This window comes from Malania oleifera, chromosome 10, assembly GCF_029873635.1.
Source record: "Malania oleifera isolate guangnan ecotype guangnan chromosome 10, ASM2987363v1, whole genome shotgun sequence".
NCBI lineage: Eukaryota > Viridiplantae > Streptophyta > Magnoliopsida > Santalales > Ximeniaceae > Malania > Malania oleifera.
In genome coordinates, this window is record NC_080426.1 from 50,387,174 (window position 1) to 50,402,048 (window position 14,875).

General features: G+C 37.5%; 1 protein-coding gene across 2 annotated transcripts; it reads right to left on the reverse strand.

Moving 5' to 3' along the window:
- Positions 1-560: 560 nt before the first annotated feature.
- LOC131166096 (uncharacterized) lies at positions 561-14,617 on the reverse strand. 2 transcript variants are annotated; one of them, XM_058124371.1, is made up of 11 exons: positions 14,188-14,615; positions 12,463-12,576; positions 12,174-12,323; positions 12,019-12,084; positions 11,815-11,920; positions 11,458-11,500; positions 2,510-2,582; positions 1,808-1,895; positions 1,246-1,302; positions 1,084-1,162; positions 561-989 (listed from the first exon to the last, which is right to left on the reverse strand). In XM_058124371.1, the coding sequence occupies exons 3-11, from the start codon at positions 12,242-12,244 to the stop codon at positions 976-978; spliced, it is 597 nt and encodes a 198-aa protein (XP_057980354.1). In that variant the 5' UTR covers positions 12,245-12,323; positions 12,463-12,576; positions 14,188-14,615; the 3' UTR covers positions 561-975. The 2 variants fall into 2 exon arrangements, with proteins under 2 accessions (XP_057980354.1, XP_057980353.1); XM_058124370.1 differs by lacking the exon at positions 12,463-12,576 and having other exon boundaries at positions 14,188-14,617.
- Between the last annotated feature and the right edge of the window lie 258 nt (positions 14,618-14,875).

The window sequence follows — 14,875 nt, forward strand, 5'->3', positions numbered from 1 at the left end:
TTGATATACATTGTTGACCCATAACCTAACAACTTAAACTTTTAGGTAAAGTGGTAATCTAACATAAATATTGAGTGTGGTTTGTAAAGGTTCATTTAGAGGTTAATAAACAATGGGTTTGTAACGAATAATTATCATTCAAGTACAAAAGAAAATTGAATATATGGAAGATACTAAAATGAGTACCTAAAATACAAAACCTAAGCAAACTCTTCAAAAGAAAATGGGCATACACCAAGAAGATCAAATCATTACAAAATTAGTTTTATACTCTTCTCCCATATTTCACTATGTTATGTTCTCTTATTAATGCGTGCTTAAATCATTTTCTTTGCACTCAGGTTGTTAATTTCATAAAGCACAATTTTATAGTATCACCCAAATTTCCGTCCATAGTAATTTAGTATCCCAACCAACTAATCTTGTCAAATGGTACAAATTACACGTTGCTAGTCGCATCTCTTGTTGCCAATCATGCACCAAGATTGTGGACGCTAAGAAAAGCATCCAAGTAGGAAAAAAATAGAACAAAATGTCACAAGTGAATGCAAAAAGCAATGTATTTGTATGATTGCGCTTCTGATTTTATTAAATTTGATAGAAGTTTTCATTACAAATCTGAAAAGGAAATTTTGAACAAACTGGAGATTACACAACTTATGCCACACAAATGATGCCAAAAATTGTCTTGTATAGTTAAAAAGCAATTAAACATCCCCTACAGTTCATTTCCCCAAATGTGTACTGCAAGAAAAAGAAAATTCAAACTCATCCCAAACCCTTCCCCTCCCAGGGAAGAAAATAAAATACAATAAAATTAGCATATGTTACACACTAGTGAGCTTACACGCATGCCTACAAAATTTCATCAATCCCCACTGGAGAATGTACTGCACTGGCACCAAGCCTCCCGGATCTCCATTATCTAGCTCTAGAGCACCATCATGGATCAGATCCCACCTCCTTCCCATGGTATCAAAATCTTGGAGCTGCATCAATACATATTAAAGAGTTGTATCAGCAAAATAGATGGAAAATATGCAGACAAATGAATGATCCCTGCAGCCACAGCCGCTAGCCTACCTCCACCAATTGTCGCTTCAGGCAAGCGCTCAATTGAATATTTGTGCTGAGTAATGTACATGATTGGCACACCTGGGATCTGTTTGTCAACATCATATATCATGTGTCGCAATCTAATTTCAAATTTTATAAATCAATGTCAACCATACTAAACCATTTTACCTTGCGGATCCTCCGCTTTAAGTCTCGATCACATGTAGCAACAATGTAGCATTTATGCTGTTTCCACAATAGTTCACATATTATCAACATAGTCAAAGATACAACAAAGCAATTTCAGCAATAACAATGACATTTCATCTTGATATAAGGGACAAACATGGATAGGATGATGGAGAACATGCATACAGCAGCTAGGATGCAAAGTACACCAACATAAATCCAGATGTATGCTACTGTGTAATTACAATGCAACACCACCAGAGCCTAATAACGCATTATGCATGTTAATCAAAAGCATCCACGAGAGACCCAAACTCTAATAATCTCAATTCCATTGTCATAATAACAATGAAAAATTGGGGCTGGACAAAAGGGGCATAACATACAGCCCCCAAAAAGATGAAAAATGAAAATTAATTAGGAACTTCTCGAGGATACTATATTTGTGAAATTTCCAACATTTAAAAATAAATAAAATTTTGAATATTGGTTTGTTTTAGTCAAAATAGTCAACAGCACAGAAAATAAAACATTATAACAAATGGTTGAATTTAAAGAATACCTGTGTAACTCTATCAACAATACAGTCATCAGCATAGGTTCCTTTATGAGTACAGAGTAGCCTTTCAAATCGAGGATCCTTGGCAATCCTGTCAAAAAAGAACATAAACGGAGAAAAGGGGACAGGGCCCGAGGGTGGAGGGAGAAGGAAGAGATAACCTTAGATACTAATCTGAGACTGAAATTTAAAATAAAAAAAATTACAATCTCAGTGTACAAAGAAGATATTAATTGGCCAAAATCCTAATGATGCGCATCGAGTAAGAAGAAATATTTAATAATCAATCAAGCAAAATGCAAAACCATAATAGAATTATACAATGATTTTAGCATAAAGTTTCTACAGTATAAACATACATATTAGACGATTTTTTAATTAGCTGACTAAAAAAACACTGATCACCACAAAAGCTTTGCCATCTGTACATCCGCATAGATCAAACCAAATAGAATCCATGCTTTATATGATGAAATGCGGCGTTGCAAACTAAATTTGTTCCAAAACATATACTTATTTCTAATCCTTGTTAAACCATCCTCCTTTCTTCCTCTTTTCTGTGCTGCCTTTATTTTATGCATAGGGATCAGATAATTTTGATTCTAAAATATGCTCGACTAAAAAAAAAAAAACAAAAAACTTACTTGAGTGTATATTATTGGAAAATAGGAGATTCACAAAGCAAAAACATAACTGACAACATACCTGAGAGCTACACGGTATTTCTGACCCAACTTCTCAAGCTCTGCCATCACACAATCCGTGATACAAGGAGTGCCTTAAGAACCAAAAACACCAGTAAACATTACAAATACAAATAAGGGAATGTAATTTTAAAGGGAAAAAAAATTGTGGACCAGAAGTGATTAAGCATGACAGCTTACGCCAACAAGAGCAGATGCGTAGGCTTCATCTAATTAAAACCTTTAGAATCAAAATCATGCACGTGATTGAAACTTTATACTACATGCTCCAAACTCTCATGCATCAAACACATGCAATTAAATGACTGTCCGTGTCAAGCTTGTAATAAACTCAACACAATGTTTGTGACAGAATTCTTTCGGAACCATGAGTTGTGGAAACATTTTACAAAACATCTTCTTATTGTTTTCTAAATTTCTGAATTCTTACCTTAAGTTTGGCAGCATGAACAGGTCTTGGATTCGAATTATTGCAGCTTTAGACAAAATATAGGTATAAAACTGTATCGAGTTTCTTCCAAATCCACACATTCAAATCCAAGCCCCAAAATCCATGCTCCCAAACTACCTCATATAATTTTTAGGAAATTTAAAAACAAGTTGTCTTTTTTTTTTGCACAACTTAACAAACACTTTACCTTCTACCTTCTTAATACGAATCGTGAAAAACTAAAAAAATAAGTTGGAAGTTCCATAATTCTTTGAAAACCAAAAATGGAATATGGAAACTGTTTTCCACAACTAAACGAACCCTTCATATCTCATAGAAAATGATGCAGGAGCATTCAAGTCCAAATGGAAGGGCAAATACAGCAGATTCATCGCCCAGTTACCGACTTACTGTGGCAATTCGGTTCACACAACCGTAGCAGCATTGTTTCTGATGCTCAGGCAGTTCAGTCATTTTAGGGACCTTTATGCCTTTTGAGACTTGTAGTTTGGACTCTTTCTGTCCCAAGCTTCCATAAATAAATAGAGGGCTGAGATTAAAAATCTTATAGAAGATTCAATGGCTGGGATTTTAAGCTTTGTGTAAGTTTGCATAAAACCCTCTTCAAAAGGCTGTAGTTTCTGTTTTTTCTCAGCATTTAGTAATAAAATTTTAGATACAATTTACTCTTGTGGTTACGAACCAGACTGGTCTATTCGTCTTCAATTTTCCAGTGTTCTTTGGCTATTTTTCTGTTTGTGGGAACCATAGCAGTTAAAAGCACGCCCCCCAAGGTGCAAGGCGCAGTGAGGCGAAGAGGCTTGCACCACAAACCAGGTGGGGCGAGACGACCTGCAAGAGGCGATGCTAGGTGTCACGGGCTAAGCTTGTTCAGGGCATTATGCTTGCCTATGACCGCTTATCTCGTGTGTTTGGGATGGGTTTCCATCATGTAAATACTAGTGTAGGGTTATTTTCTAGTATTTATTTCATTGTAAGCCAAATAAGGCAGTATGACTCCTCGGTCACTTTGATGTTTCCTAGTGCTAGAGTGAGAATGGCCTAGAAAGCTCTTTAGGGGAGGGTGAGTGTTCATCAATCATTGTAAAACTCACTAGCAATTGTCAACGTGCTTAACCTACTTGCCTCCCTCGCTAAGTACAACATGTCAACGGAGGATTTGTTAATGAATTACGTTTGCTTCAATATTTACTGCTTGGTTGCCACGGCTTTCATGAATTGATTATTATTTCCGCTGCTATCTGATTGAATGTTAATGAAAGTGCTTCGTGGATGAATGTTGGTAAACAAAAAGGCTGGCTAGTTAAGCAAGAGTGCTTTAGCTAGCGCCGCACGGCCCTTCACAACGGTGTGAAAAAGGCGGACCGTGACACTAGGCGAGACTAGGCACAGTGGGGCGACAAGCGCAGTGAGTCGTGCCTTGTGAATTTTTAGTCATTTAAAGGAGAGAAATAACCATAGCCAGACCCGTAGCCCTCATTCAACTCGAACGAACATAGCCCTAGCCCCTTTCGGCCCTTCAAAGCCCTTCATGAGTTCGCCTTGCACATTTGAACCAGCAGGAGCCTTCGCGATCCTTTGAACCAGCAGCGTGAGCTCGTCTGCAAGCCTTCGAACCAGCCGGAAGCCTTCGCGACTTCGTCTTCAAGCTTCGAACCAGGATCGTGAGTTCGTCTTGGACATTTTGAAGAAGCACGACCCTTCGCAACTTCATTTCGAACCAGCAAGAGCCCTTGCGAGTTCATCTGCCTACCTTCGAACCTTCGTAAGTCTTCTTCTTCTTCTTCTTGCGTCCTGCTGCCTGCTGCCTGCTGCTTCTTCTGCTTCTTCCTGCTGCTTGCTTGTTGCGTGCTGCCTGCTGCTTCTCTTTTTCTTCTTTTTCTTTATATGTAAGCTTATAAATTAAATATTTTGTTTAATTCATGTAAGCTTATAAATTATAACTAATATATAATATTTATTCTTTTTGCTGAAATTTAGCTACTGTTTATTAATTTGTAATATTTAGTTTAATTAATGTAAGTTTATAAATTATAACTAATACATAATATTTATTCTTTTTATTGAAATTTAGCTACTCTTTTTCTTCTTCTTACTTATATGTAATTACTAATTAAATATTTAGTTTAATTAATGTAAGTTTATAAATTATAACTGATACATAATATTTATTCCTTTTACTGAAATTTAGCTACTGTTTTTTAATTTTTAATATTTAGTTTAATTAATGTAAGTTTATAAATTATAACTAATACATAATATTTATTCTTTTTATTGAAATTTAGCTACTATTTTTTTATTTGCACTCTTTTCTTTTGATGTTGAACTATGTTGAATTGTTGATGCTTTTGGGCTTTGTACCGGCAATTTTATTAAATTTTCAATTTTGTTATTGAATGTTTTGGCTTTTAAATTCTAAATAGGTATTCATATGTTCATATATGAATTACCCCAAATAGACATTTTACACCATTTTAATAATTGTGCGCCTCACCTTCATGAGGCACGCGCCTTCGCCTCGCGTCTCGGCTTCAAAGACCCTTTGCGCCTCAGCACGCCTTGCACCTTTGACTACTATGGTGGGAACACAGTTCAGCTGCAAAAAGCAGCTTCAAACAGCCCAACTCTGCATTAATTGTGAGATGGTTGATTGTGCAAGAGGTCACATAATAAGAGGAAATTCAAACCAACAAGCAGATGTACAAGATGTGATGTATGATGGAAGATTTATCACAAGCAATACTGGTGCTCCAGCAAAGGGAATGTACAGAAACCTGTATGGAGATTCCGGAGGGTGATTGCAAATCCTTGGACATACCTGAAGGTAGTCTTGATGATGAAGATTTTTAGGCAGAGGAAAATCCCTATCATAATCCTGTTCATCAAGAAATGAGCAAAAGCAACAGCCAGCTTATTAGCTTTTTGCTTGATTGAATCAATCCGTTAGATATGAGACAGGAGTGGTCCATTTGTTCAGCATAAAAGATACTTGACTATCGTGCCTTAATGGTGGAGAAGTAGGTTGTGTGGCATTATGAAGCAAGGAGACCACCTTCCCAATGTTCCCCAGGTGCATGGAAGCAAAGTTCAGCAGCTGTTTGGGGGTGATTAGAGGATAGAAACAGCCCTAAAAGTGATTGAGAAGCTGTTAGTAATGCTCAGACAGGTAATCTAACAAGAGTAAGAATGGGAAAGAAACATTGGTCATTAAATAATTCTAGTGCAAGTCATTCAAAGAAGGCAGTGGGTTTCTTACTAGATGTTTCACTTCTGCAGAGAGGGACACATCGTATGTTTGCCTGAAGGGCTGAACCTTGTAGAAATTGAAGGTAAAGATAAAGAGCTATAAGGGCACAAGTACAATAACTACCATGACAAGGAAGACTGTGAGTTCTTTGTGATGGTAATAATTCTAGGTGGGGGTAGCAGCAACAGCATTATCTCACCCTTGACAAGCTAAATTGAAAACGGAGAAGCATCCTCACCCATACAAGGTTGCTTGGTTTTAAGAGGGAAATGAGGTACGTATCACATCCCGTAGCCCAGAGAAAATTGAAGATGAGGCTTCTTGTAGTGTCGTCCCTGTAGTTGCTCATCATATTCTACCATGAGGACTGTGACTGTATAGGCATTTAGCCACTGGGAAGGAGGGTAATGGTTTACACACAATACAATTGGTGCTAAACAACTATGACAAACAAAGTTGGTGCCGCTTCAAACGACAAGAAATAAACTGGGAATTTCATCCCAAATTTCACCATGGGAATGCCTATTTTTAAGTTATTCCATTAGAGTATCACACCAACCATTGGGTGGGCATTTGCTCTAGTCGCCTTTTTTTCGTAATATTAGATTCCCATACAATTTTAATTCCATTCCACCAACAAAGGATAGCTGTACTCTTTCTGGAAGGATGGCAAAAGATTTGGTTTCACAGCCACTTGACCTCAGCATTAGGAAGGCAAACAATTTCCTTTTTTTTAATAACAAAAGAAATTTCATTAAAAGGGAAAGAATTCACAAGGAGGGAGAACAAGATATCTCTGGAAGAAAATATGGGTCAAGCCAGAAAAAACTAAAATAACAAGAAGTGAAAGACATAAACCAACCTATTCCTCCAATCCCTATGTAAATCCTGAAAGCTAATTTCCCTACAAATTCAAGATACGATACACCATTAAGAAGCCATATACTGAATCTTATCCCACACCAATGACCAACTAAGCTTCTTCCCAGAAATATTTGTGCATTACACTCCATCCATATACCCCATAAGATTGCAAATATACCACTCTTCCACAGAGCTGCCCTATCCTTTCTTCTACCAAAGACAATGAATGAAATGGCTAATAAGTCTTCCACTGAACAGGGGCAAACCCAACTTTCTTCCATAATACCAAACAGATTGCTCCATATCCTCCATGCAAAATCACAATCCAAAAAGAAGTGAGATGCTGTCTAGGAATTCCTAGACCAAAGCATGCCAACATCTGGAGAGAGTGATGTCTGACACGAAACAAGGCCTTGGGAAGATCCTTGTTGGTGAATACTTAAGAAGAATTTGATTGAGGATTGTTGGGTTTAATTAGTAGTATATTATGCAGTTAGTATTAATAGCATAGGATAAAGAGTATTTGGGGGTTGTTTGTAATATTTGTGTAATGTAGGGCCTTGTTTGTAATTCATATTGTTTCAAGGGTATGCATAATTTCATGTGTAGTGAGTTTCCCCCTGGTATCTCCTCTCTCCTATTTTTACATTTACAATTTAGAAAAAATAGAAAAAATAAAAATATAATAATTTATTCGTTTTTTTTTTATTTAAATCAAAAACAAAAAATACAAAATAAATAATGTGGATGTAGATATGGTTGAATTGTAAAATTTCTCTTTGCCAAGGAGAAGACGCAGGTTCGAACCCGCTAACCACCCAGGGTGAAGTAATTCCTCTCTTCAATTTCTTCATATTTCTCCCAACCCCTGCATCATTTGGCATTAGAGCCCAAACATGATCTCCATTCTTCCATTTCAATCCACTATTCCCCCCTCGCTCTTTTCCTGTTCTATCCTTTCCCCTCTCTTCATCTCCTCTTCTTCTTCTCTGATCTGTTTCTGATTCTGTCTTCCTCTCAGTTCTTATTCTCTTCATGCTGTTCTCCAATTGCTGCCTTTTCTACTGGCAGCAATTTTCTCACTTCTAAATTCTTCTTCTCTTCCTTCTCAGTTTCTCAATTCTTCTCTGATTTCTTATTTCTTCCACTCCAGGTCTTGTCCCTTCTCCCTTACTCTTCCTTCTTCTTCTTCTTCTTCTTCTTATCTCTATTTCTCTTCTTTCATTCTTAGTCTCCGACTCTAATTCCTGGTTCCCTGTTCTGAAGGTTTTCAGTATTCAAAAAAAAAAATACTGAAAATGCAGCTCTGGGCAAATTCAAAAAATTTCAGTTATATCGCCATTTTTCAAAAACCACCTTCCTGCAACACCACCCATCCCAATGAAAACAAAAATGATTTAGGGGCAGCATCAAGGTTCTGCAGCCATGGAGAAATTAGAAGAGAGGAAGGGGAAGGGAGGAGAGAGGAGATACCGGGGGAAAATTCACGTTCAATTCAATTCACATTCAACAATAACTACCTACATCATGGGATTCACACACTAATTATAAGAAAGCTTCTAAACACATGGAATTACACACATACCCTTAAAACTATATTACATTAATAACATATCCCTAGAATAAACAATTACTACAAACAAGCCCCCAACATATATAATCCTAATACAAGCAAACTACACACATAAAAAACTAAATAACAAAGCATAGCTGGATTTCAGACCCAATAAACCATTCACCCTATTCTTTGACATAGGCCTCCTAATTGGATCAAAATGATCCATCCAAATAGCCGCTTCTCGTCCTACATCAGTTCCCTCTTTCCGGAAAGAACTCGACTGGGGAAAGTACCAAGGTGTCCATCACCATGAATAGAGTCATCTTGTTTCATAAGAAAGAAACCAGCAGTACGCTTCAACTTGGTGAGTGGAAAAATTTGTGATGGCATCAACTTATACTTCTTTTTGTCAATGGAGAGTAAGAATTCCCATATCCAAAATGCTTCACCTTCCTATCAAATTACCATGGTCGGCCCAAAATAATGTGACAAATTTAGAGAGGAAGAATATCACATTGCACTCTCCATAATGGAACCAATCTTGAAGGTAAGTAAGCAGCAATCATGAACCTTCAACTTGGTATTATTCACCCAAGAAATTTTGTGTGGTTCAGGATAAGGCTCAACTTCCAAATTTAACTTCTTCACAGCTTCTTCAGAAACTACATTTGTGCAACTGCTAGGATCAATAACCTAAGTACAAAGATGTTTTTGGCACATCACTTGAGTTTGAAAGACGTTGGTCCGCCTCCAATCCTCTGTCTCTTTAACCTTGTGGGAAGAGAGCACATGTTGAAGCACCAAACAGGTTCTCAAATTGCCAACATCATCCAAGTCACTTGGAATTTCTGTTTCAGCTTCAACTACTCGAGTATCATCATCCTCTTCTTCTTCCTTTTCTGCAACAGCCATGAATTGGTTAGGACATTGTGCAGCTCAATGTCCAAAACCTTGACAATTAAAGCATTTGAGTGATGATTGGCTCTTAGAAGTTGTTCCAAAATGCTCAACAGTCTTCCAAGAGGTATTAGTCTGAACAACTTTACCCAATTGCTCAACTGTCCTCTCATACCATTCCACTAGTACTCTTCTCAAACCGAACGGCTGATGTAGCAGTACAGGCTGCAAGATGGTTACCTATTTAAAGGCAACCAGCATTTCAATGAGTTCCTTGATATTGCAAATTTTGTGAGGGAAATGGCTTGGGCAATCATTTTGGATGGGAGAATACATTGGCAATGATGTGCATAAAGATGCGCACGAATGTAGACATAATTGTGAAAAGGTGCCAAAAATGTCAGTTTGGTAAAAGAAGATCTCAAAACACCAGCTTCTAAACCCCACTACCAATTCCAGCGATGCCTTGGATCCATCTTACTAGGGATTTCCTGTTGGGTCTACCACAAGCAGCAAAGGAGCATGATTTTTCTGTTATCGAACTATTTTTCCAAAATGACCCACTTTCTTGTTCCAAGGTAGCAAAAGCTACACATATTGGCGAAGTTATTTTCCAGAAGGTGGTAAGGCTGCATGGTGTTCTGAATTCCAGTGTTTATAAATGAAGATGAAAAATTTATGGCCCATTTTTCAGAGGACCTGCAGACAGATGGTCAAATGGAAGTAGTTAATCACGTGTGTGGGCAACATGTTGTGGGCAACACATTGAGATGCCTTTTTGGCAATCTCAACTTGGGATGCTAGTTCGGTGACAACAAACAGAATACCCTAACTGTTGCAGCCTATGACTAAAACCATGACATATGATTGACTAGTCTAGTAGTCCCATAATCAGATGAAAATCAACACAGGCGAGCTAAAGAAATTGAGGGAGAAATGGTTTTAGGGCCACTTGAAGTGAGCCAAATTTCCTAAAGGCACCTACCACAAGCTGAAGTCAAAAAAAAGTTAGGTCCTTGTAGGGAGCTCAAGAAAATCAGCTCAAATGCTTACTTAATTGAGCTATGGTTATTATTCAGATTTGTGTTACATTTAAGGGAACTGATGGGAAGAAGGCGTGGATGAATTACAAGTTGAACAACCAAGGGAGCACGGGGATGTGATTGAGGATGTGTAAGACATCAAGTGAAGTCTAGAAATTTTAATTGATAAAAGGGCACTCTAGTGAAGTGGATGGGCAAACCAGTCTGTGAAAGTACTATGCCTGCAGAAGAAGAGTTGAAGAATAATATGGAAATCCATGGTGAGTTTATGAAGATATTGCTCCTGAATTGGGCTCTTTCCTACTAGGGAGGATTGATGCACGAGCATCCAAGGCGAAACAGGCCAGATTTTATTGACCAGTTATTGTAGCAATAACCTGTTGCATCCCTGTAGCAGCAGTGCTAATGCTACTGTAATAGTCCATTCTTTTAGGGGCTTCTATGTCTTTTGAATCTTTTATTTGGGGTTATTTTTGTCTTAATCTTTCATAAATCAATAAAGGAGCAAGATTAAAAGCTCTCTTAGGGCAATAGAAGATTAAGTGCAAGGATCAGGGTTTTCTTAGTATAAACTGACTCTTAAAGGTGGTTCATTCAGTTTTTTCTCATAATTTTGAAATAAAATTTCATACATCCTGTCTCGTACTCATAAACTCACAAATCTAAGGATTCATTTATTTCTGTTCCCTGTTCAACTTCCTAGCAATCTTTGGTTAATATTCTGTCTATATTGCTGCTAGAACTCTGCATTTAACCACAGGAAAACAACTTCCACAGTCCAACACAACATCAGAAAAGGCTATGAGAATGCATAGAAAGCAATGTGAACATTGATTCATCATGCAGAAAAAGGCAAGGCAAGGAAACACATGAAGATTTCAGGACTCACATTTTGCGTATAAGCAATCCATCATTGCTTTCTCCAGGTCCAACTACATCAGAGTTTAAAATAAAAAAGAATTCAATTACAATAGTCAACATTTAATCCTTAGTTATCGGTTACCCAATGGAGGAAAAACAATAAAGCAAGTATGAATGGTAAGTATATATAAACCAGCAAGAATAGTAATTGCAACATAGAGATTACAATTAATATTTTGCTTCCAACAAAAAATGAATGTAAATGTGTCTCACGGGGCAGCTATATATAAAGATTAAAGAAGCCTTTCAGATAAAACAATTATGCTTTTATGAATCTACTTATCTCCATGACACATGCATCAAAATGAAAATACAAAACACTCACTTTGTTCTGTATTGAGAAATTGATAAAGTTGGTATCCACCAAAACCCGGTATGGTGGTCCCAATGCAGTGTTGTATTTGAAGAAAAGTGCAGGTGATACATTAGGCCTGCATCACAAATATTATTAAATAAAACATATGATTATACAGCTTTATGAGAAACAGACCCAGATAAATTGTAGTAACCATATATACAAAAAACTTACACGTTTCTTGGGAGTTTTTCCTTGTGGAGATCTTTCTTGTTTGGGTTCAAAACCTCTTGTTTGTGCCTAAAATGCAACAAAAGTCATAGAGACATAAGAAATCATAGATATGCATAGAAAAAGAATATAAGATATCGTGAGAGAGACTGGCTCACTTTTTAAGTGTTTTTGAGGTCACAAGTTTCTTCATGACGGCAAATTTAGGTCCTTTCTTTGCTTTCCCCATCTCTTTTATTGGCGACCCAAAGGAAGTTCAAGCAATTAGGATTTATAAAATCCTAAAAATCCCTAAAACAAGATTTCCCCTGAGCCAAGCCAACAAGTCCTTGCACCAGTTAATTGGCGTTTCCACAGAAATCATGCATGCAAACTACATAAAGAGAGAAGGTGGGATAGAGAGACATTGTAGAGATGCAAACAGATTTGGGCTGACGGATATCCCACCATGAACCACCCCTATGGGGGCGAATTTGGAATTTCCCTAGACAGATTAGGGGCAGCAATTGGGATGCATTTTGTTATCCGAGGCAGATTTGGACAACAAGAAGGAAATGTATTCTGCAGCCCCAAATAAAAATAAATAAACAAACAAATTATCCATGCCCATGTGTGTATAGATGTAAAATTTTCATTCAATTGTCCATAGCTTTCCAATGTGTTACGGTCATTTAATTTTATATTACTCTACTAGTAAGGTTAGGATTTATCAACAACATAATTATATTAAAGTAGGATAATTTATTATATTTCAATGATGTAAAGACATATTTTTTTTAAAAAATTTCATATGATTTTTTTGGTAGTTGGCAGGGCAGATTATTATTACTGGCAGGAGCCAGATCCCCTAACGAGGCAAGGATTGGGACATACAATGATCCAGGCAAGTTCAGGGCAGTAGATAAGGCATATCATTTTTGGCAAGGCAAGTCAGGGTTATGCCCTTCCCCTCCAAATCTGCACCTCCACATCCCAGAGAAAGGGAGATAAGCAGCACAAGAAGTACGGTGGCCGGAGGAACAGCAGGCTATTCAAGTTGGCAAGAGAAATTGAGTAAGATAGATTCCTCCGTGTCATGAGCTGTACTAATCTCACCGCCCAACATGACTTCTATGTCTACATGACTTCTATGTCTCTTTTAATCTTAAGAAGCTTCTACTAATTTGTCACTCCCAAGCCTCACAACTTTGTGGGGTTCAATATTGTCACACCCTTAATTGAGTTAAAGGTCAAATTACGAGTTAAATATAACATTGTGTTTGGGAATATAAAGTTTGACTCTTAGTTTGATGATAGATGGAATTACAAATTTATCACAATTGTTCTTTCAATTCTAAAAAAAAATTCTGTTTTATTAAAAAGAAAATGTATACACAAATATGTATCACATTTAGGCGTATCACATTTTGTCCAAATCCACACAACTCCAAATCCAAGTGTCAAACTCCATGGGAAAATCAAATATCTATCGAAGAGAAACAAATGAAATGCTTTCATAAAATTCTCGTAGAATTGAAAATGAAGTTTTCATTCTATACATACTAGATCATGAATTAGCAACTGCACCCAATCTCCAAAAAAAAATCCCAATTGTTTCAAATTTTCTATTTTTGGAATGGAATATTAATGGAATCTCCATGAATAGGATCAAACCTTATTCCACGTTTTTACAAAAGATTCCTCTTGACTTATTCTTAAGCAAGTTCCTGGGAGGGCTTAGTTGATCCATGATTTATGTTTCATCACTCTACATTTAGAAGCATGGACATTATACTATGGAATGAGCATTAGTAATCTCATGAAAGATCTCCAAATCCAGGTCCATGATGTCTAGATCACCAAATCCTGGTCCATGATGTCTTAGCTGTATTAGTTATTCTTAGCACTGGCTTCCAACAATACATAGTGTCATAAGCCATGCTTGTTTAGGGTGTTATGACTGCCTATAAAAGCTTTTGTGCAATTCGGAAGCAAACTGATTCCACTTCCAACAAGGAGGGGATCCCAATATAATCCCAACAATTTTTTTGAGAGAAGCAACCTTTTTCTTTTTAATTAGGGAGCAATATTGATGGTTTGAACCCAAATGTGGGTCATCCCACACAAAAAATTCGGTGTTTGTTAGAAAAAAGATAAAACTTACAGCTGTTCTGAAGGGTGGTAGTGTGGTACCTTAGGTCCTCAGCTGCTTGAGAGTTGAGAATTGAGACGAGAGGACAGGGGAGGGAGGCAGAGCCGCAGAGGTGGTGCAGCAAAGCTGCACTGCGTGCGCAGATCGAGCAGAGGCGAGAACTGAGAAGGTGACCGGTAAGCTTCTCGGCTTCTCGCGAGTCGCGAAGACTGAGAGAGCGAGAGTCGAGAGACGGAGAGTCCGAGAGAGACTGAGAGCCTGAGAGAGGCAGTCTGCCAGTGACGAGTGATGAGGGAGAGACCTAGATCGGATCCGAGAGTCTGATCTGAGGGAGAGGGCCGAGAGGCAGAGACTCAGCGTGGCGTGACTGGCGTCGGCAACTCGCAGAGTCGCAGTGCAGAGGAAAGAATTCGAGTGAAAGTGTGAAACCCTACTCCCCCGGGACTCGGCCACTCCCCAGCCCATATATATGTTATATAAATTCCTCGCCCACATATATATTAAGTAGTTATATTAATTTATGCATTTAATTTTTATTTTTTTCAATTTTTCAGTTTTTCAGGTCAATTATATTTTGAAACCGAAATCGAAATTGAAACCAACAGTTTATGTTTTTGGAAACCAAAACTAGAAATCGAAAAACTGAATTGCTTGTGCTTTCAGTGTGATTTTGATCCAATTTTTGATTTTTTGGTAATTTTTGTACACTCTTACCATAGACAACTCCCC